The sequence below is a fragment of the Sciurus vulgaris genome (genome assembly GCF_902686455.1).
Source record: "Sciurus vulgaris genome assembly, chromosome: 3".
In the NCBI taxonomy this organism is placed as follows: domain Eukaryota; kingdom Metazoa; phylum Chordata; class Mammalia; order Rodentia; family Sciuridae; genus Sciurus; species Sciurus vulgaris.
In genome coordinates, this window is record NC_136463.1 from 36,782,266 (window position 1) to 36,806,932 (window position 24,667).

General features: G+C 34.2%; 1 protein-coding gene across 1 annotated transcript in view; it reads right to left on the reverse strand.

Annotated features, from left to right (window-relative positions):
• Positions 1–24,667, reverse strand: part of BCAS3 (BCAS3 microtubule associated cell migration factor) — a 568,797-nt gene that overhangs the window by 358,508 nt on the left and 185,622 nt on the right. Inside the window, 1 exon segment of the mRNA XM_079131371.1 lies at positions 12,737–12,870. Within this exon segment, the coding sequence (XP_078987497.1) occupies positions 12,737–12,870 (134 nt within the window).

The following is a 24,667-nucleotide window of genomic DNA, read 5'->3' on the forward strand; positions in this document are numbered from 1 at the left end:
GATTAGAAAATATGAGTGGCTGCATCTAAATAAACTTAATAACTTAGAGAAAATAGGCCAGTTCTTCAAAAACCACAAACTACTAATTCACCCAAGATGAAATAGGTCATGTGAATATACATATAATTAATAACTGTCTTTCAAAAAATGGAAGAGGAAACAGAACTTTTAACTGATTTCATGAGGCCACTAGATGATAATAATGTAAAATGTAAAACTATAAAACTTAGAAAACTGTATAGGAAAAAATCCTTAGGATTGAGGGCTAATCAAACAGTTCTTTGACTTAATACAAAAAGCAAGATTCATTTAAAAATCTTGGGTCTCATCAAACTAAAAAATGTTTGTTCTGCAAGCCTATATGAGAAGGATTTAAAAAAAAAGCTAGAGGTTGGTAGAAAAAACTTGCAAACTATTTATCTTACAAAGGAGTAGCTGGTATATAAGGACTAGTATATAAGGACTAGTATATAAGGACTAGAGGAAAAATTGGTAAATCTGCTCTCAGCAAAATTAAAAACATTCACTGTAGGTAAATACATATACAACTAAGCATGCAATTACACTCTTGGTACCTATGCAGAGAAATGAAGACTAGTCACATAATGTATTTATAACAGAAGAAAACTACAAATAGTCCAGATGCCCTTTAACAGGTGATTGTTCCAACAAACTGTAGGAAGTAGGTCTGGTGATAAGGGCAACCCGAAGGAAGGGTTCAGTATGCTGAAGGTGGTAGTAGACACATAGACATATGATAAAACTATATAAATGCATATAAATTGATACAAATGAATACAAATAAATCTGTTGGGGGTCTAAAAAATTCAGTGAATTCTATCAACATCAATATCCTGATTGTGAGATACCACAGTTCTCTGAAGTGTGAGTGATCAGGGGAAACTGGATAAAGTGCACATGGAATCTTTCATTACTATTTTGTAGAAGTACAGGTGAAACGACACACGTTCAATTTTTTAAAAATAGTGAATGTTAATCCTTGCTAATATAATAACACAGGGCCAGAAGTCCTCATGGGCCTGATTCCTGATGCAGCTAGCCTGAGCTTGACTGGAGATGAGGATGAGAAGTGGCCACAGGATGCAACAGCATGGCTGGGGAAAGCAGAGGGGGAGACGGAAGGAATGTCCTGCTGTACCTGGACATTCAGTGGATGCTGGGAAGTAGCAACCACGACTCATGGGAGGAAAAGTGGCATCAACACTAGGGAACAAATCATGGATCTAAGGGCCAGTGAGAAGAAAAGACAAAATTCCAAAATGCCCACAATATATCCAAAAGGTTCCCACCCCTGCCACACAGATAAGGGAGAATGTTATCACATGGTGACTGTCACTGGAACAACTGACAATACTTACATTGACTGCCTGTTTTCATAGGGGAAATACACGCTGGAATGGGGTATAAAAGGATAGGGCCCTTTAGTCCAATTAATGGACTGTCATTGTAGCTTATATTGATGTATGGATAATGGTATTAATGGCTTACACGACTGTAATTAAATGCCTCTGTCAGAGGTTATCCTTGGCCATGTATACTGAGGTGATAATGGGACAAGTTCACAACAGACCACCTACCAGGCTTCCAGTTCCTTCCCATGTCATATACCAACAAATTCCCAGGAGGAAACTATTTAGGTAGATTTAATGGTTGCGGAGGTACTCAGGGGTGTTATCCCAGTACAACAACGCCACCTGCCTGATAAAGCAATCAAGTACATTCCCTTTTTTAGAAAGCAACTATTAACCTGCTACTAAGTTCTAATCATGACTGAACAACTGACCCACAGAGGTACAACTTTCCAGATCTGCTGTGGGATGAGTCAACTTACACTTGAAGTGGGAAGGGCCCAAAAAGAACTGCTATTCAAATGGGAATGGGGTATTCCACAGTCCAGTCAGCCTGACACCTTGAGTTTTATGCCTACACTGTCTTCTACTCCACTGCCTGCAGCAATGCCACTGGCTCAACAGCCCCAATTCACAGAGCTCCTGTTAAATGCCAACAGCTGGGTCCCTGATGGTTCATCTAAGAAGAAACAGGATGGTAATGATGGGGCCGTGGCAGTTATATGACCCCAACAACTCTGGAAGGCTGAATGAAGTAAGGAGCAATCAGCACAGACAATGGAAGGCCATCACCCCCACTTTAAAACAGGGTTAGGCAACCTATAACAATGGGCCAATCATACCCTCTATGTTCATATTTTCTATGGGTACATTTGTTAAAAAATGGATGAATGGGTTCCCAGGCAGGGACATGGGACTAACGCCCCTAAGAGGAGTACATAAAGGCAGGGGTGAGCAAGGTCACATGCCAAGAAAATAGTTGCAGTCTAGGAGGTGGAGCCTCAAATCACATAGGAAACTCAAGCCTTGAAACTTAATGGTACCTGCCCTGCTGGGTTTTAAACAGGAAGTCCTTGATTCTTTCTCATTTGTCCCTTTTGGAATGCCTAGCATATTCATATCCTGCTGTAGAATTTTAATAGATTTCTTAGGTTCACAGATGGAAACAAATTTTGCCCTAAATTGGGTAAACCCTACCTAATTTGGATGATTTAGACAATCACACTGGAGATTTTTGAGGTGATATTTTCAAGAAATTTTGGTGTTGATCATGTGATGGGCTTAGACTTTTAGGGACATTGGTATGACGTAAAAGAATTATACATGGCATGAACATGAATTCTGGGGATGAGGGAATGAGGTAAAGGGTAAGAGTAGCCCCCTAAAAGACGTGCCTACATTCCACATCCTTTACAGGGCTCTTTGTCAAAATAAATGATTAAGTTATAGATCCTGAGATTAAGGTATTATTCTGGATGATCTGGGTTGGTATCAAAAGCCATCATTTGTGGGGGGGGGGGGGGTACTGGGATTTAACCAGGAACGCTCTACCACTGAGGCACATCAGAGTTCTTTTTATTTATTTATTTGTTTTATTTTGAGAAAGGGTTTCACTAAGTTACTGAGGTTGGCCTCAAACTTGCAATTCTCCTGCCTCAACCTCCAGAGTGGCTGGGATTACAGGCCTGCACTACTGCACCCGGTCAATAGGGAAGAGTAGCCAAAACAGAGGAGGATGTACTAAGTAACCACAGAGAAACAGACTGATTATGTGGCTACAAGTCAAGGAATGCTACAGCCACGAGAAGGTGCAAAAGGCAAAGAAAAGGTTGTTCCTCAGAATCTACAAAGGGAGTACATACAGTCTTGCTTACACCTAAATTTTGGATTTTCATGAGAGCAAATTTCTATTATTTTAAGAAATTAATATTAGCAACTTTGGACATCATTTAGAAAAATGTGAATTTTAAACTGTGGACAATCTCCTCAAGACTAAGTTTACTGGGATCTATGATAAACAAATAATAAGACCGTTCAGACTGGCTCTACCAACCAGTTCATGCTCCTAATAGCAAGATAGATAAAAGATATGAGAAACCCTCCACTCACTGACATTTGAGAGTTTTTAAAAATGAATTATGGATACAAAAGAACTTCTGCTATTTGTTTCTCTTAGGTTTCTTTCAAGGAGCAGATGTGTTTCATTTTGATGAGAGATAATTTATCCCTTTTTCTTTAATGCATTTTGCTATTGGGGTCACATTCTTCAGAATATGTGCATAACACAAGGGGCAAAACTTTCTCCTGTTTCTGTATAAAGTGTTTATAGTTGCATGCTTTACATCATCCAATTGAGTTAATCATCCAACTTGAGTTAATTTGTTAAACGATGAATCTTTTTTCCATCTATGCACTTCTGCCAAAAATCAACTGTACATTCATATGGCAAAGTTCTTGAACTCCCTATTGATTAATGTAGAGTTAGTAAGTCTTGCTACCTAATAGTGACAGACCTTCTTCAACGTTTTTCCTATTTATCCCCATGTTATCTTGCCCATTGTAAGTCCTATGTATTTTCAAATGAATTTTTAGAATTAGCTATTTAATTTCTATGGAGAAAAATCGTTCTGGGATTTTGATGGGGATTACAAAGAATCTACAGATCAATTTGGAAAGAAATCACTTCATAATGATATTAAGCTTTCAGCACAAGAAAACGGTCCAACTTCCCATAAATTTAGGCTTTTATTTACTCTCAGCAACGTTTTCCAGTTTTCAGAGTAAGGGTCTTGTACATGATAATATCAGCATTTCATATTTTTAAATATCTTTAATAATCAATTGGTTTTTGTTACTATGTTGAAGTCCAATTGATTTTTTGTATATTGATCTATATCCTGTAATGCTGCTAAAATCATTTAATTAGTTGGCTTTTTAAAATAAAAATCATTTAGATTTTCTACATCATCACATCATCTTTGAACAAAGATAGTTTTACTTTTTCCTTTTGGGCCTGATGGTGGCTCTTCCCATGCTCTCAGAGGCGCACATGGAAATCTGTTATGCAGATCTCATGCAGATCTCTGGCTCTCTCTCTTTGCAGCTTTCATGCATCTAGTACTTTGCCCTCACCATCTATGACCTTGGACTCCCTGGACTCTTAGGGGTATCTCATTAACTAAGGGAGGCTACCAGGCTCCACCAGTTCCCCCTTCCTGTACTATGGACTGGAAATTCTTTTAAGGTATTATGCTGGGGTAATCATAAGGCTCTTCTAATTTGTTTCCCACCTCTCAAAAATCACCATCTTTCAAAGCTTAATGTACAATGTCTAGAAAAAAACACTATTTAATGTTTAGCTATTACAAGGAGGAGGGTAAATTCAGTTCCTCTTACAATATATTGGCCAACAGTGGAAGCACTCATAAGATACTTTGTTAATCATTGTGGCAAGTGCTTTGCTAAGAACTGTATTTATAGCATTTGTGATTTTCGTCTCAATAAATCCTGTGAAGTAGGTATAGGACCCATTTTAGGATGAAGCTTTGAGAAAGTAATTAGCTTGTCTTTGGTCATGTAAGCATATAGCTAATTAGTGAGAGGTGTATTTTAAATGATCTTTCATAAGATACTGATAATGGCTGACATTCTAAAAACCTCTGAATTTTATCACCTAAAAATGAATTTTATATTATGTAAATTATATATGCATAAAACTAAGGGTTTGGGTGGAAATTGAAGAAAATCCCATTACCATAGAGGCATGCACAGGATTGCCAGATTTTCCAAATAAAAATATAGAAAATCCAATTAAATATGAATATCTGTATAAGCAGAAGTAGGCAATATTTGGGACATACTCACACTTTAAAAATCTGTTTTTATCTCAAATTTCCATCTAATAGTATTAATCAATAATATTAAATATGTGCCTTTCCCTTTGACAAAAATACTAGTCATACTATCTGGCAGTACTGTTTCTGATATGGAAAAATTCACACTGGTCTGATGTATAGATAGTACAAAAGCAATTATGACATTTACCAAAATTAGCACATTAAGTTAAAAAAAATGAGTCAGTTTGAGGAAGATATTATAGAACTATATTGACAAAATACTTGTAAGGTTATTGTTGAAACAAGGACTATTTTCTTACTGCATATGTGCTTTATGAGGAAAATTACTGTCAGATGCAGAGGATATTCCAAGTCAAAGACCACAAAACAACTTAATTTAACATAATTAGATCCACATACTTTTTTTTCCTTGCCTGATTAAAGAACCCTCAGAGTTCTTGGAATAATTCAGATTAATATGATTCTGAAGTACACAATTATGGTTAGATAGATCATATGCTGTACAGATTTAATGATTGGGGCTAAATTTTAACAGTTCAAAATAATTTCTAGTAGAACTTTATAAAAATTAATTTTATGGTCACTAACTGAGGATCTTAGATCTTGATGTTTGCTGTTTAGAAATTCTAAATTACAGGGTGTATCCTAGAGCAAAATCATTTTAATAAGTTCTATTTGATTTGCCTACCTGTTCAATAGGGACAGGATTAGCAACACCAAACACTTGTACCAAACATGTATAAGATGCTGTTCTAATAGACATCAAGAAACTTAAAAGTTTCTGTTTCCAGATTGGACATACAGATAAATTAAGTGGAAATAATATTAATAGAAAGAAGGTATCAAAATAAGTATTAGGTGTTTAAAATATCCAAATACTAAAAGATTATAGATAAGGTCAAACAAACTGATAGCAGAAGAGACAGGACAGGATTTAAAACAGTAAAGAAATAAAACATGCCCAGCAGAATACTAGAATATTAAATCTTCGCCTGAAATGCTCATCTTAAAATTTCCATATAAAAGAAACAAAAATTAATAGTAATTAAACTTAATAGTAAGCAATTTAGTAATGAATTAAGTAAAAAATTTTCAAAGAATGGTGGAGATACAACTGAAAGACACAATTTACAGTTAATGGGCTCCCACTGGTCAAATATGGGACTTTTTGAGCACTAAAATAAATAATTCTGAAACAAATATAACCCATTGGAAAAAAGGAATTTATGAGAATAAAATGATACAATGATACACCAACCAAATGATCAATAATGGTATAAATCAAAATCATGCTCCTCTTGACAGGATGCAAAACCTCTGTGACATTCTCATCAAAGATGAGTAACCTGAATCTAATCATGAGGAAACGTCAGACAAAAAACTGAAGCACAATCCACAAAATAAACAGGTCATAGTGTTCAAGTGTGCTGAAATCATGAATGGTAAATAATGAAGAACTGTTCTAAAATGAAGTAGATTATTCCAAAATGAAAACAATTAAGTTTCTGAGCTAGAACCTTTTGCTAGTTATTGAGACAAGCAACAAAGTCAAAGGAAGTTTGAAAATTAGATGGCAGAAATTTATTGATATTTTGATGATAATTTTATGGTTATGAGAAGAATGTTTTCATTTGCAGTAAATACATGTTCAAGCATAGAGGGTAACAGTGTTGACAACCTGCTTTTAAATGGTTCCAGGAAGAAAATGAGTCTAGATCTGTGAAAGACTCTAGGCATAAAAGAATCAATTAAGTTACAATTTATTTTTTTAAAGTATAACCCAATATTAATGGGGACAGACAAGTACACAACCAGTCAAAATGCAAACAAGAACTGTACTGGAGTATAAGTCAAGATGTCTAAGAAAGAATATTAAATGAGAAAAAAATTTTAAAGAGAAGGATTAATTCTTCCTAGATATGGAAAAGAGTGAAATTGTGGTTGTTGTTCTTTTTGGATATACATGGCAGTAGAATGCATTTTGATATATTATACATACATGGAGTATAATTTATTCTAATTAGGATTCCATTCTTGTGGTTGTACATGATGTGGAGTTTCACAGGTCATGTATTCATATATGAACATAGGAAAGTTATCCCACTGTCTTTCCTATTGCTATCCCACCTCCCTTCCCTTTGTCTGATCATTCCCCTTTGTCTGATATACTGAACTTCTACTCTTTTCCCTCGCCCCACCCTCATTGTGTGTTAGCATCCACATATCAAGGACAACATTCAACCTTTGGTTTTGAGAGATTGGCTTATTTCACTTAGCATGATGGTCTTCAGATTCATCCATTTACTGACAGAAGTCATAAAGTCATTCCTTTTTATGGCTGAGTAATATTCCCTTGTGTATATATAGCACATTTTCTTTATCCATTCATCTGTTGAAAGGCACCTAGATTGGTTCCATAGCTTAGCTATTGTGAATTGAGCTGCTATAAACATTGATGTTGCCCCACCACTATAGTATGCTAATTTTAAGTCCTTTGGGAGTATACTGAGGAGTCAAATGGTGGTTCCATTCCACGTTTTCTGAGGAATCACCACACTGCTTTCCAGAGTGGTTGCACCAATGTACAGTCCCTCCCCCCAGCAATGTATGAGTGAATCTTTTCCCCACATCTTTGCCACCATTTATTGTTACCTGTATTTCTTGATAATTGCCATTCTGACTGAAGTGAAATGAAATTTCAATGTAGTTTTAATTTGTATTTTTTAATTGCTAGAGATATTGAACATTTTTTCATATATTTGTTGACTATTTATATTGAGAAGAAATAGTGAAATTCTTGACATGAATGTTGAAAACTACAAATGTAAGTTATGATCCAACTGATGCACCTCTAACCCATTTTGTGTATATGTGGTGTCAGGGGGAATGGGGATCAGGGGTGTTCTACCACTGAGTTACACCCCCGACTTTTTCATTATTTCTATTAAGACAAAATGTCTCTTAATTGCTGAAGTAGTCCTCAAACTTGAGATAAGCCTGCCCCAGTTTCTCTAGTGGCTGGGATTTACAGGTATGTATCACCACTCCCAGCTTCTAAACTAAACTCTTAATAGAAGAAATGTTATTAACCTTAGCAGCAATTTTAAAAGTACTTATTATATAAGGTGTTTTGTGAAAGAAAAGATGTAATAAACAGGTTTCACACTCATTTCTTCCAGATGGAAGAAACTAGGCATTAGTCAGGCATGGTGGTGCATGCCTGTAATCCCAGTTACTTGGGATTAAGTCAGAAGGCTTGCAAGCTCTAGCTCAGCCTCAGCAATTTATAGTATCTCTATGGAGTATCCTGGGGTTCAAGACCCAGTACTACAAAGGGAGAGAGGAAGGAAGGAAGGATGCAAAGAGGGAGGAAGGCAGGCATTATATTTATGAGAAAAAAGGCAGACACAGCATTTATGAGAAGTGGAATATTCCCATATTTGCCCATAAGTGAACTAAAATTTACACATAAACAATAATTTGCATGAGGGAAACATTAGAAGAAATGAGACCATACTGCATATGCCTAAAACTCCATTCTACAGATTCTTATCCAGGAACAGCTAGTATTAAATGTTTGATGTCAAGAGTATAAAAAACTTAGTGCCAGAAACTAAGATTACCCAGATGATGGTAATTATTGCACAACATGGCAATGTGCTTAATTAACACAACTGAACTGTGTGTGCATTTAGAAATACATAAGATAGTACACTTTGTTACATACATTTACCATGACATTTTAAAAGAGGGGGGGCTAAAATTTCTCAACTTTAACCTCAGGATACAATAACTGATTTGAAGAAAAAGATGCCAAAAAAAAAGAAAAATGCGTATTTTTTTCATATCTTCTGAATTATGGCATTATGAATAAAAATTAGAAAAAATGTACAGTAAAAGATAAGAATTCTAGATTTAAATATTTTAACTAAAGCTGAAATACAGTTAGGACCATAAAAATGCAGAGATCCTAACAAGCAGTAAATTGGGGCTTTTCTTATAATATTAAGTGGCAATTAGAGCATATAGCTATTAAAAACTATCAATCTGTAAATGTTAGAACTCAAATCAGAAAGAACAACAAAATCACTGGTTTTTGTTTGTTTTAGATTTTTTTGGTACTAAGGATTGAACCCAGGGGTGTTTGAGCACTGCATTATATCTCCAGTCTCCTTTTTTATTTTTTATTTTTTTAGTCTCGCTAAGTTGCTTAGGATGATGCTAGATTGGCCTCAAACTTGAGATTCTCCTGCTTTAGCCTCCCAAGTCACTGGGATTATAGGCATGCACTAACTGCTGTGTCTGGCTAATTCTGTTCATAATAATGTAGTAGTATTATATAATAAAAAGGTCTGGGGATGAAACTCAGTAGTAGATTGCTCTGGGTTTCAAACCCTAGTACGGTGGTGGGTCGGGGGGCACCTATGTAAATTATGGAAGGGACCTGAAGACGACACAACAGGTCACAATAAAGCAAAGCAGTTCCAGAAGCAAACACATCAATGGGTAATACTGATGCTTTTGCTCTGTATGCCTCAAGATTGAACAAAACTTACATTCAAAAAATTAAAACTATTTCCAAATGATATTTTTATGTATTACTTATAAAACAAAGATGATAGAAATAAAGTAAAACAATAAAAGCAAAGATTCAAAATTCATTACTATATTGCACAATGGTTTATAGTTCCTAATCAAGGTAATAAGGTAGAAAAATAAAACTATAAAAACAAAAACTTCTTGCAATTTTCAGAAAATATATTTCACAAAGAAAATTTGCTAAAAACTACTTGATCTCATAGGAGAGTCTACCAAAGTAGGAAGATATGAATTTGATAGAAAATAGTAGTACTTTGCCATACTAGTATTTTGCCATACTACAATGGTTTAATTCTAAATTGTAGTAATTCCTACATACAAAAATTCTGTAACATAAGAATGTTAATTCTAATAATATAAAATGTAATCTCAATGCAATCCATATAAAAAATCTCCACAGGATTCTTTACATCGGTCAACAGAGTTACTCTAAACACAACAGCTAAGAAAGATTCAGAAAATGAACAGTAAATCATGTTATAAAGATAAAATAAATAAAACAGCATAATACTGACAGGTTTTATTTTTACTTTATCAAGAAAAATTTCTAAATATATTCAAAATGCTAAAGTTCACCACATTAAAAATTTTTTAAATAAAATAAAATGTATCACCTTACAAAAATATCACTTATCTTCAATAATTATTAACATTTTATAAATTTTATTAAATCTTTCATTGTTTTGTCTTAACAGAATTTTAATGCAAATTAGCAATTTAATAACAACCAGAAATTTAGTAACACTTGGTAAATATCAAATAATATCCAGTTGCTGAACAATATTCTCCAACTGTCTCAAAAACATCTTTTTTTTCATTGTTCCCTACATTTTCTTTTCTCATTCATTTGTTGTATTATCTAAAGTATGCTCTGCTACTGCTAGATTATTTGAAATGAAATTACAGATATTTCCATACCAATTGCAGTACTGCTGTATCACAAGAAATGAGGTTTTTAACATTTTAAAATCATCTCATAATTTGTGTGAAAAGTATTTTTTCTGCCTTGATTTGTGTGAAAAAGGATTCAGTGATGTCCATGCTTTGTACTCAGATGATAGTCTCTGTCTGCCTTAGTCTATAACAGTTCACCTTTCCCCTCCTAAACACCAACTTTTGTTTTCCTATTAAAGTTATTTGTTTTTAAAAGAGTTCACATTTATATTTTAGAACATTCTAGAACTGGCTAGTTGTATTCTGATGGTGCTTTTTCCCTTGTCACACTATGTTCTTTAAAGTACTAATTATAGCTGAACATGGGGGAACATGCCTGTAATGAGAGCAATTCGGGAGGCTAAGGCAATTTAGAAAGGCCTAAGCAACTTAGTATCAAAATAAAAAATACAGAGGGCTGGGGATAAGGCTCAGTGGTGGAGCACCCCTGGGTTCAAACACCAGTTCCAAAAAAAAAAAAAAAAAAAAAAAATCTACTAAATATATCCAGAAGGTGATTTAGAAAGAGGTTTAATTTAAAAGGCTGGGTAACAATAAATCATAGATGATGTTGTAAATACCACATTGTATCATACTCGTTTAATATGTAACTGTTTCACTTTAGCAATGTAAGACTAACCAACTAAAACTAGACTGATGATTATCCATTCATTTAAAAAAAAAATCCTATTCTTCTACTTATTTTGTTGTAAGTCTTTCACAGAAAAACTTTCCCTCATTCAGTTACCTTATTAAACTGACACAAGAAAGTCAGGATAAATCCCAGATAACCTCTCTATATTTATCAATTTTCAGAATAGAAAGGAACAGGCTACTTACAGTAAAGTCCAATGCCTTTTTTCGTCATTATATTTCATTTTGAACAGATTAATTTCTATATATTTAAGATATTTCATCCTATTATAGGCACTTACTTTGGTGAAACAGCACTTCAGGCTTTGAGAAAATAAGGAATATTCAATAAATCAGATAGGATCATTCAACTATCTGCTAGAATGATAGAGAGTGGTGTACTGGTGAATGCACAGCCAACACCTTTGTGAAACAAAAAGTTATTTGGCATTTTACTAAGGTAATATAGAGTATCTATCAGCAATACTGATATTAAGATTATTAAATACATGTAAAACATGGTGCCTAAGACAACGCCCAGTGAAGTACATGTATGGATGTCCGTGGGCCATGCAGGCTTGCCCAGTTGTGAGTGTAAATGTTTAAGCACTGGCTCTCTGAGGAAAATGATTAGCCAGCCCTGATTTGTACCATTTGACGATTTTCATGATGGATGATCTTTCACTACAATGGATGATCATGTCACCAACTGCAGGGGTGGTGACAGATGCAAAAAATTAGTTCTTAACAGCCATGGTGAAGAGACTGCAGTATATTCATATTCTTTAAGAAAATAAATTATTTTGTGTTTTGTCAATGTGTATTTATAGGTATATGCATGTTCACATATGTATGTACATACTTAGATATGTAAACACATCCAAAATACATACCAAAAGGTCTGGAGAAAAAAACATCAAATGAATGATGTGTTTTCTCTGGAGTAAGAAACGGTAGAAGAGTGGAAGGAATGGGATAAGTTGATAAGCTGAAACACTGTTGCATCAAAATTCTTTTTTTTTAACTTTTTTTTTTAAATTTTGTATATGGTGCTGAGGATCTAACCCAGTGCCTCATGCATGCTAGGCAAGTGCTCCACCACTGAGCCACAATCCCAGTCCTGCATCAAAATTCTTTTAATGTTTAGCCATAAAGTGGTCATCTATTGCTTATGTATTTGTTGGGCCAAAAGGGGAAATTTTTTCTTAATTTACTCTCATCCATTCTATCACAGAGAACAATACTTTCTCACAAATATTAAGCTTCAACATGAAAAAAAGCACCAACTAGATTAGATGTCGTATTACACACTGAAATCACCTTCTGAAAAAATGCACAATTTACCTTAGCTTCAGTTTCACCCCTGTGAAGAGTGTACAGATGGTGGACAGCACTTTGTGATGAGGACCAAGGATGTGTCAGAATTTGGAAGACGTGAAAGTCATGGCCAAGTGTGTCTGTTGTGACTAAAAGCATTCCTGGAAGACAAAAAAAAAAAAAAAAAAAAAAAAAAAGATGGGGGGAGTAAAAATAAAAATTATTATGTATGTGGATATAAAACACTTTCAAAAACTACTTGTAAATCTTAAATCATTACTAATAAAAAAAATAGCAAGGCCATAAAAATTTCCAAAATGAAAAATTAAAACATCTTTTTATTAGGAACATCCAACTTGGTGATATATCAGTAAAGCGACAGAGTATGAAAATTAGATGTGCAGGCATTACGATTTTTCAATGTCACGGGCTGAGAGAGTTTTTTGTTTTGTTTTGTTTTGGTTTGGTTTGGCTTTTTATACTGGGTATTGAACCCAGGGGCCCTTAAACACTGAGCCACATCCCCAGGCTTTTTTTGTATTTTATTTTGAAACAGGGTCTCACTAAGTTGCTTAGGTCCTCGCTAAATTGCCGAGGCTGGCTCTGAACTTGAGATCCTCCTGCCTCAGCCTCCTGAGAGACTGGGATTACAAGTATGTGCCACCGAGCCCAGCCAAAGAAGTTTTAAAGGACCGAAATAATAGAATCCATAATCATTTCAAGAACAAGAGTATGAAAATTACAATACCCATGGAACTAAAACTCAAATCTTTTTGCAATTTTATTCTGTATATTCACTTACCACACTAGTAACTTCCCACTTCATTAACCAGTTTAAAATTTGCCAGCTAGATATGGCACACACATGCAATTCTAGTGACTTTCAAGGCTGAAGTAGTAAGACTGCTTGAGCCCAGAAATTTGAGACCAGCCTGGGCAACATATCAAGACATGCTCTTGCCAAGCACAGTGTTGCACCCCTGTAATCCCAGTCACTCAGGAGGCTGAAGAAGGATCGCAAATTCCAGGCCAGCCTCAGTAATTTAATGAGAACCTGTCTCAAAATAAAATTTAAAAAGGACTGGGGATTAGTTCAGTGGCAGACCCTGGATTATATAGCCCTATTACAAGGAGAGGGGAGAGAGATTTGGATGTTTGGAGCATTTCAAATTTGGAATTTCCAGATTAAGGATGCTCAGTTTACATTATCAAATTTTCTGATTTTGAACTTGGTTGATTCAAAATTTTTAAATATTTTTCTTGAATGAACTACTTTTAGAAATTGATGAATTGGCATATTTTAATATCTAAGAGTTTTACTTCTGGCCACTTTTTCCTTGAGGATATTGACAATTTGTGGAGGGTTCTTCTCTCTTTTCCTCATGATCAGTCTGACGAGAACTTTTCAAGGCATCCTACTTAGGTTTCATGATTTTCTGGTTTTCTATTTTTAATTTCATTGATTTTTGCCTGTCTTTAGTATTTCCTTTACTCTCATTTTTTGTTCTTTTTTTTTTCAAGTTTCTAAAGGCGTTCACTGTAAGTATGCAAGGTATAAAGTCCCCCCAAGGCAGATTCTAATATGAGGCATTTTTATTTACATTCAGTTCTGAATATTTTCCAGAGACTATCACTTTTACTCATGGGTTATTTGAAGGTATGTTGTTTAGTTCTCAAATATTTGGGTATTTTTTCAGATAATGTTATTGCTAGCACAATTTTATTTTAATAAGGAATTACTTGTTTGTTTTATGGCTCAGAATATGATGTAGCTTGGTAACAGTTACATATTCAACTGAACACCCAGAGTGCTCCCTAAGTATTAATTCAAGTTAATCATTAGTATTATTTGTATCTTTAATATCTTTATGATTATTTGGGTACTTTTTCCATTATTGAGTAATATTACTGAGTTAAATATTCAAAGCCCGGCACAGTGGTACACACCTGTAATCCCAGTAGCTTGGGAGGTAAGGCAGGAAAATCACAAGTTCAAGTCCAGCCTCAGTAACTTGGTGAGGCACTAAGCAACTTAGAACCTGCCTCAAAAAGGGCAGGATGGGGAGGGCTAAAGGGCTGGGGATGTAGCTCAGTGTTAAAGCCACCCTGGGTTCAATTCCCAGTACCCCCAAAAAAGAAAAATCCAAATAAAATTGTAGATATGCTTTTTTTCCAACAGTTATTTCAGCTCAGAAAGTTTAAAGCTAGCTCAGAATATAGGTGGTACACGCCTATATTTCCAGCTACTCAGAGGATGAAGCAGAGGATCAAAAGTTCGAAGCCAGACTCAGCAACTTGATGAGATCCTATCTCAAAATAAAAAAATTAAAAGGGGTGGGAATGCAGATCCGTGGTAGAACGTCCCTGAGTCCAATCACTAGTAACACACACACACACACACACACACACACACACACACACACCAAAAAAAAATTTTAGAGTTGGGCTGGGGATATAGCTCAGTTGGTTGAGTGCTTGCCTCTCAAGCACAAGGTCCTGGGTTCAAATTCCCAGCACCGCAAAAAAAAAAAAAAAAAAATTTAGAGTTAACTTTCAAGATTCACACACATTTAGCACATTTAGGATTGTTAGGAATTCTTGTCAAATCAATCCTATTAACATGAGGTCCTGTATTAATCCTGTTTGTTTTCCTTGCTCTGAATTCTACTTTTTCTGAGGTTAACATAACCATTAAAGCTTTGTTTTGATTGGTGCATACACAGCATATATTTTCCCTTCAGTTTATATGTACTGAGATGAATGTGTTTAAAATGAGTTATCTCTCACCCAACACAAAACTCCACTTCAAATAGATCAAGGACCTAAGCATTAGACCAGAGACCCTGCACCTACTCAAAGAAAATACAGGCCCAACAGTCCACTATATTGGTGTAGGCACTTACTTCTTTAACAAGACTCCTAAAGCATAAGAAATAAAATGAACAATCAATAAAAGGGACAGTGTCAAACTAAAAGTCTTCTTCACAGCAAAGGAAATAAGACAATCAAGAAAGTGAAGGGACGGCCTACAGAAGGGGTGAAAATCTTTGCCACCTGCACCTCAGATAGAGCACTAATCTCCAGGATATACGATGACCTCAAAAAACTTAACACCAAAAAAACAAATAACCCAGTCAATAAATGAGTAAAGGAACTGAACAGAAACTTCGCAGAAGAAGAAATATAAATAGCCAACAAATACATGAAAAAAATGTTCAACATCTCTAGCAATTAAAAAAATGCAAATTAAAACTATATGAGATTTCATCTCACTCCAGTCAGAATGGCAACAGTCAAGAATACAAGCATCATAAATGTTGGCAAGAATATGGAGAAAAGGCACCCTCATACATTGCTGGTGGGACTGCAAATTGGTGCAACCACTCTGGAAAGCAGTGTGGTGATTCCTCAGAAAACCTGGAATGGAACTACCACTTGACTCCTCAGTATACTCCCAAAGGACTTAAAATCAACATACTAGTGGTGGGGCCACATCAATGTTTATAGCAGCTCAATTCACAATAGCTAAGCTATGGAACCAATCTAGGTGCCTTTCAACAGATGAATGGGTGAAGAAAATGTGCTATATATACACAAGGGAATATTACTCAGCCATAAAAAGGAATGACTTTATAACTTTTGTCAGTAAATGGATGAATCTGAAGACCATCATGCTTGCTAAGTGAAATAAGCCAATCCCCCAAAACCAAAGGTTGAATGTTCTCCCTGATATGTGGATGCTAACACACAACAGAGGTGGGGAGGGGGAAAAGAGTAGAAGTTCAGTATATCAGACAAAGGGGAATGATCAGACAAAGGGAAAGGAGGGGGGAGAGCAATAGGAAAGACAGTGGAATGAATCAGATGTAACTTTGCTATGTTCATATATGAATATATGACCTGTGAAACTCCACATCATGTACAACCACAAGAATGGAATCCTAATTAGAATAAATTATACTCTATGAATGTATAATATGTCAAATTATACTCTACTGTCAGGTATATAACAGTAAAATAAAAAATAGATCCAAATTTTTTAAAATAATAAAATGAGTCAAATAGTAGATAAATGCAGTCTTTTTCTTTTTTTAATCCAGTCTGACTTTCAACTGGTATTTTTAGATCATTTGCATTTAGTATATCTATAGGTAGAATAGGAATTAGATTCACCATTTGATTATTTTTAATATTCATTTTTTAATTACCAATGAGTTTGGGGACTCTAGATCTTTAGGTTACATATTAATGGGTTGTTCCACAGATTATATTACACATATCTAACTTTGTATGTCTGTTCCTTTGTATTTTGTGCAGATTTTACAAGTGTTTTCTTTAAGAAGGATGGTTTATTAGTTTACTCAGATTTTCAAGAAGTAGAGTCATGTCAGTTAACTTTCAAGACTTCCTTGTTGAGAAAAAAAGGCATGAAAGAATATTAAGAATATGTAAGGATATAAAGTAGTCATTTAATGAAAAGATGAAGTACATTTTGAGCTTGCTATTTCTGTAACTAAGGCATGACTCTGGTTACTAGGGTAAAATATCACATGACACTTTCCTGGTTATTTCAAAGAGAACACATTTTAGATGGTGAAAAGCATTATTTATTACCCTTAATTTAATAGCCTATTAACTATTACATATTTAATGATTTATTTATTAATTATGTACCAAGTTATGGTCATTTCACCATTGACACATTTTATATTCTTCCATTGTTTTTATTCAAACAACAAATCATTTTGTATTTTTGAACAGTATTTTCCTGTCCCTCCTACTTTTTGCTGAGTCATTTCTAACAGTTCTACCACTGTCTTCAGACTCCATCTCCTCACACACAAAAAATGATTTTATGCATCTGATAGATAATTTAATACAAAGATCATTCTGACAGGATAAGATGAACTAGGATTTATAATACATATATATTCCTTACATAACACGGACAAGCTTCCCTATAACTTCTTTTAAAATCATATTGACATTTTATTCAGAATGAGCATTCAAATAGAAGGCCTGACTTACCGAATCATCTATGTAATTGTTTTATGTATGAATTACATTCAAACACAAACACTTGTCAATATACTTCTAGATTTCTAAAGAGACATTTATTTTTGCCTAGTAATTATTAAGTAAAACCAATTCGAATTTTTCAGGAAAGAGTCCAGTGAAAACTTTAACCTATTGTCATCGTATATCAAGTATTTTCTATTTCCACAACTATTCCATAATTAATGTGGCTTCTATAATCCACTAATGAGTTTTACATTTTTACAAAAGGTTTAAAATAATACAAAAAATTAAAAAAGCAGAGAGAAAAGTTAGTATAGAGCTGCATATTCACGTGCTTTCTTCTAATTTACAATTTTGTCTTTTGCACACATTCTGTTGAGGAAATGGTAAGCTTTTTCTCTTTTCTAGAAAACAAGTTAAAAAGCAAATATACATAAAAGGAAAAATTCATACAAAGTAGACTGTGGCTTGAGACCTATTTATGCAGCATCAGAAGACTAAACCAGACTCTGGCCTGGCCATAAACTAAACCCACACCCCAAATGAGGTGCCAAGCCACAAAAAGCATTTGCGTCATCTGGGAATACAAGGAAAAGAAGGACTTCTAATTATAGGGCCTGGAAGCGGAAGCCTAGAGTGATTAGCTGTTTAGGCACTGCTGTATGTTTATCTGGAAGCTTCCTCTCCCTCGCTTTCAACCTCAGGTTTGATAGATGAGCGTTAGTGTTAGAGGGTGGAGACTGGAGCTGCTGATGGTACACAGCGTTCTCCCAAATCTGAGGTAGCTGGAGAATGAACATTAAGTCTTTTGTGGCCTCATAAGAACATAAGTCTTTTCAACTGGGCGTCAGCTGGTTAGACCAAAAAGCAAAATTAAAGAGTAGCAATGCTGCACTGGGAATATGCAATAAAATCTTGGAAACATGAGGAGGTTTGTCTTTTTTCCCATATCCTATTTATAACACCTATCTAATTGTATGGTTCTTTATCATGTGCCCACATGTGAATTGGAAGACAAATTACCAGTTATTCACACTCTCTTCCAAAAAGAGAAATAAACACTGATATGCTGGGTCAAACAAATATTTACAGGAATTCAGACTGCATCACTCATAAAAAAAATTGTATATGTTAGCAAAAATACTTGTAGCATACTACTTTCTAATCAATACTTTAACACATGCAAGCTGACAAATTATTTATAAAGGCTTAAAGTCAAATTTGTAAACATAAATACAAGAATCTTCATACCAACAGAAATCTCTAACTCACTGAGGTTACATAAAACAGTTACAATATTATAGCCCATTAAAGTCTGATTATTAACTTTCCAATTGAATAAGAATGCTTAAAAATAATGACTTCAATATCCATATACAAAGCATCAAATTTTTAAGAAGCTTACGTTTCTTCAGCTGCTCAAAAATGCCAATAATCAAACTCATCAATGTGTTTTTCCACTTAAGGAGCCCAGAATATACTAAAATCTTTGTAATTTTACAATGTTTTATTGTTGTTATTCTACCCTCCACCCCCCGTGCTGGGGATCACACCAGGGCCTTGTGCATATTATGCCAGGGTTACACCAGAGTTCTGCCACTGAGCTACACCACCAGACCCCACAATAAATCTTTATAAAACATGCTACATAACATCCTGTAAAAGAAAATGAAGTAAACACTACCAAATAAAAGAGGAGATGATTTATTTGATCCTTTCCTAAAGTTCTATATGTCCGTAACTAATATAAATTAAAATAAAGTAGGTAATATTGCCCTGATATGTTCCATGCACAAAAGTCTAAATCAGTGACACTTTTCTTATTCATGTACTTTATTAACTTTTATGCATCCTCTGGATTTTTAGCAGTTAGAAATGAAGTGTCTTAATATTTTTTACTTAAATTCTTTTATTTCACTTCAAATGAAATTGTTGGGCTAAGGAAGACATCTTTGGCCATATCCAGTGGATTTTAATATGAAGTATTACATTATTCATTATTTCCAATAGATTTATTTATGAAAATAGATATTTAGGAAAGTGATTCAGTATATTTCTTCTCATATGTCAAAATATACAATCAATGCATTCATTTTAAATATTGTTTGATGACTCTAACAAGTATAGACAGCTATGTACCTACTACTATAATTAAGGTTTTTTTTTAAAAAATCAGAAAAATGTCTCTTGTGTCTACTTGTAGTCTGTCACCTCCTCCCTACTCACCTGGCTCCAACTGATTGGCTATCTGTCATAATGAATTAGTATTACCTGCTTTAGAATATAACGTAAATGTAATAATAGTATATCCTGAACCTATCTGCTGCTAGTAACAGTACTTAATTCATTGATTCATAGTAATATTGTTGCATTGTAAGAATAAACTGCAATTTACTTATCTATTCCTCAGCAGTGTCCAGATTTTTAATATTGTGACTCAAACTGTTAAGAAGATTCAAGTACTAGTCTTTTTATGGATACATTTTTATTTCTCTAAGGTGATTATTTAGAAGTAGAATGACTGGGTTATATATTAAAATGTTTAACTTCATGAGAACCTGCCAACCAGGTGTGCCGATCCACAACTGTATTCCCAACTATCCACAAGCTGAGCCAAGAGGATTCCAAATTCGAGACTAGCCCAGTATATGTAACAAAACCCTGACTCAAAAAAAATTTTAAAGGATGGAGATGTAGCTCAGTGGCAAAGTGTATACCTAGCAAGTACAAGGTCCTGGGTTCAATCCTCTGTATCCAAACAACAACCACTCCCCCTACCCGAAAAGAAGAAACAATACTATTTTCTAACGTGGCTGTATCATCTTACATTCACACATTTGGTATTGTCTTTTCAAATTTTAATCTTTCAAAGAGCATTTTATACTTTCTCATGGTTTTAATTTCCCATATTCCTTGATGATCAGAGAAGCTGATAAGTTTTACATGTGCTTACTGGCTGTTTGAATATTATCTGTGATATGACTGTTCAAATGTTTTGCACATTCATAATTGGATTTACTTTTACATACCTATCACAAATTTGTTTATTATTTGAAGTGCTAGAGATTAAACCCAGCGATGGTTTAATTAAACCAGGACCCTCTGCTTTTTTTTTTTTTTTTTTTTTTAATTTTGAGACAGAACATCCCTTAGTTGCCTGGGCTGGCCTCAAACTTGTGATTCTCTTGCCTCATTCTCCGAAAGAGCTGGGTTTTACAGGCATGTGCCACCAGGTCCAGCTGAAGACTTAATTTTGATGAATAATTCTATGATATGTGGTTCTGGTGTTCTAAGAAATGTTTCTGTATTTCAATGTCACAAGAATACAATTCTGATTTCTTTTTGAAGTTCAATACTTTAGATTTTTATATTACATCGATTGTCCATGTTGACTTAATTTGTGTATGTGCTTGTGTGTGTGTATGTGTGTTGTTAAGTAAAGGTTCATTTTTTTCCCCAAAAGTATATCCCAGTTGTTCCAGCACCACTTGCTGGGAATACCCTTGCTGTATTGAATTCCTTGACACTTTTTCTCAAAAAATCAAATGACTAAGTCTGATCCATTTCTGTATTCTATTTCATTGTATTGATCTGTCTATATTTAAACTCCAAAGACTTCTTTATTAATGAAGCTGTAGATTGAGTCAGAAATGCAGATACTGCAAGTTGCCAAAATTTGCCCCTCTTTTTCAAGATTGATTTGGCTACTTTTAGCTCCTTTGAAATTTCATAGAAATGTAGAATTAGCTTGTGTTGATTACTTTTGGTTTAAACAAGTCACTTTAAATAAATTTAGCCATTAGTAAATATTAATAATACCAAAAACAGTAGCATAGCATGACATAAAAGTGATGAAAGATTTTTATGAAAATAGGCTTTACTATCATAACAATGATTTTTTTCTTGTTCTTGCATAATAAGGTAGAGGTTCCCTGCAACAGTAAAAATTGCAAAAATGTTAAATTACTTAGATAAAGAAAGAGAAGTGGTAAGATAAGGAAGTATAGTTTGAGAAGATTAATTTGACTCATAACTTTACTCAGGAAAACAACAAGTGATAAACTTTCTTAATTTGATATCTTAAAAGAACCTTAGAAACAACATGCTTGATTTCAATGAACAGATGTGATAAGTGAAATCCACAGACTAGGAAATATAAATTTAGAAGTCTAAAGATAAAAGTGCTTGTGTTTTGCATACATATATATACAGATATATGTATGTATGTTTGATATATACATATATAGATAGATATCACAATGCTAGGTATTTAAGATCTATTTACACTACAATATTAGACAAAACTGACATCAAGGAAAATATTATATACAGAAATATGCACTCACCTAATTCAAAATTAATATCACAGATAATGATTGGTCAAAGTTCACATTAAAGCATACTCTGAATACACGTTTACAGGAATTTGATACAAAGAATGGACAATAAAGTAAAATACCAAGAACAGCATGATAAAGGAAACAGAAATAAGAGGATACAATGCATACCATTTTGTTTTGTGCACATTTTTAGTGGTAGAAATATAAAATGTTATTGGAAAGGTAAATTTCCAGAGACATGTAAAATAGATATTTTAAACTTCCTGGATATTGCATACAGAGAGTGTGTGTGTGTGTTTGTGTGTGTGTGTGCATGTGTAAATTCAGCAGTTATACACTTAAAATCTTTGCAATTTAAATTATATACACTACACTTTGATAAAAATAAATAAAAATGAAAATACAGCAGAGGGATAAACCAACAAGATAAACTTGATGGTTTAACATACAGTGAATGGAGAAAGGGAAAAGACATGATGCTAAGCAGATCAGTTAGAAAGGTAAAACACTAGAACAGTTACTCTACTCACGGAAGGAAGAATGAATGACAATGACTCAAACACAGCAGAGAGGGAGATGATAAAAGAGACAGATACACAGCAAGGGGTCCAAAAAAAAAGAGGTCAATGCATCTTAGAAGTGCCCCTTGGACATATGGGTGTTCAAAACACCAAGAACCAGGCAATCCACAGGTCTGTATACACAGGAAAAGATAACAGAAACAAACCAGAGTTTTAGTCTAGGAGTTCAGAAACTAAGTAGCCAACTATGATTAGACAAAAGATAAAAATTTCAAAAATACCATGTATTCTATTCCAATTTGTACCTCAGTTTACACATTTTATGTATATGAGCAAACGTGTGAAATTAACACAAGTCTCTAGATATTAGGTTTGATTACTCACATGATCATTATCAATGCATAATTATATGAGTAAGTTTCAGAAAGAGTATATGTAAGAATAAAAGAATAGCCAGGTACATAGAGGGGCACACCTGTAATACCAGCTACTAGGGAGGCCAAGCCAAGAGGTATCCAATTCAAGACCAGCCTCAGCAACTTAGTGAAACACTGTCTCAAAATAAAATTATTTAAAGTCTGGGGATGTAGCTCAATGGTAGAAAGTTTGTCTAGCATGTGTGAGACCTTGGGTTCAATTCCCAGAACTGCAAAACAAATAAGTAAAACAAAACGAGAATATAAGAATAATGGCTGATATATGAGACAAAATCACTGAGTGGGCATGTATTTTATATCCAACTAAATCTTAGAAAAAAGGAAAAAGAATGAAGTTAGTTCATTTTTAATCATTTCTTTATACTTCTAGAACTTAAAGATTATACTTAATTCTAATTAATGAATGAATGAATTAATTAATTAATTCTAATTAATATACACAACTTCCACTTTCTTAGCATTCTAGGTATCATCCTTTATATACTTCAGATACATAGTAGAATTAATCATACTTTTCATTTCATCCTATTAAGGAGTCCCTTTCTCTTACTGTTTTCGTATTTATATTCTGGTCCTCTATCCCTGCTCCTACTAGACATCCCACACCTTTTTCCACCTAGGCACACACCCTATTGTACATAATAAATTTCCCTTGAAATGTATGTGTCCTTGAGAAATATTTGGACTGTTTTCAGAGTAACATTCAAAATACTTACTTTCTTGTTTGACAAGAAAATAACCAATCTGAGTGAGAGAACAGTGAAAAGCCTCAAGCTAAGGAAGGGCAAGGGCATCACAGAGAAGCAGCCAGGTGAAGTGACAAGTATTGAACCTTCAGTGTTTTTCACAACCAGTAAGGCCTTGGCTTTTCTGCATGTACTTGCTTGACTACATTTATGCTTTTTCACCTTTTTTAAAAAGGTGTATTTAGGCTTGTATTTGTTTAAGTATTTATGTTATATCTGTTTTAGGTAGCTATATTATTATAGGTGTGTATATGTGTGAGATATACATAGCTATACTATTATATGCACATTTATAAGAATATAGCTATCTACAACAGAGATAACATACTTAAAAATAAATGTGTATATACTGTATTTACTCCACAATTCTCCATAGTATTCCAATATATGCATTCACATATTTCACCAATTCACTGAGTATTAATTGAACACATCTGCTCAATCAAGCGGGCACACAGTGGTGGTAGTAGTGATGAGGAAGGGGCAGGGTTCCTCGCTTATTGGTGGAAACTGAGGACCCAGGGACACATTAGGACTTTCATGGAACTTACATATTTTTGCTTCTGTGAGCCCTCCTTCCCCTAAAAAAATTATATTTATATTTTATCACTTCATTCCATTAAGATGAAACTTTACCCTTTTGTTGTTATTGTTTTTTAAAGAAATAAAACATGGTGAAGCCCTAAGAGTATTGTGAGCCCAATGCACTGTACCTACTATGTCTAAAAGGAAGTCATCCTGCACATTTTTCTCTAACTATAACATCTTTACAAGATGATGAAACTAGAGAGAAAATACAGACCTAGAATGGAAACATCTCCTTCTGTGGGAAAAAAGGGCAAAAAAAATCTCAAAGCTGCCTTTGCATTAACAGTACAGTATTGGAGGCTGGTGG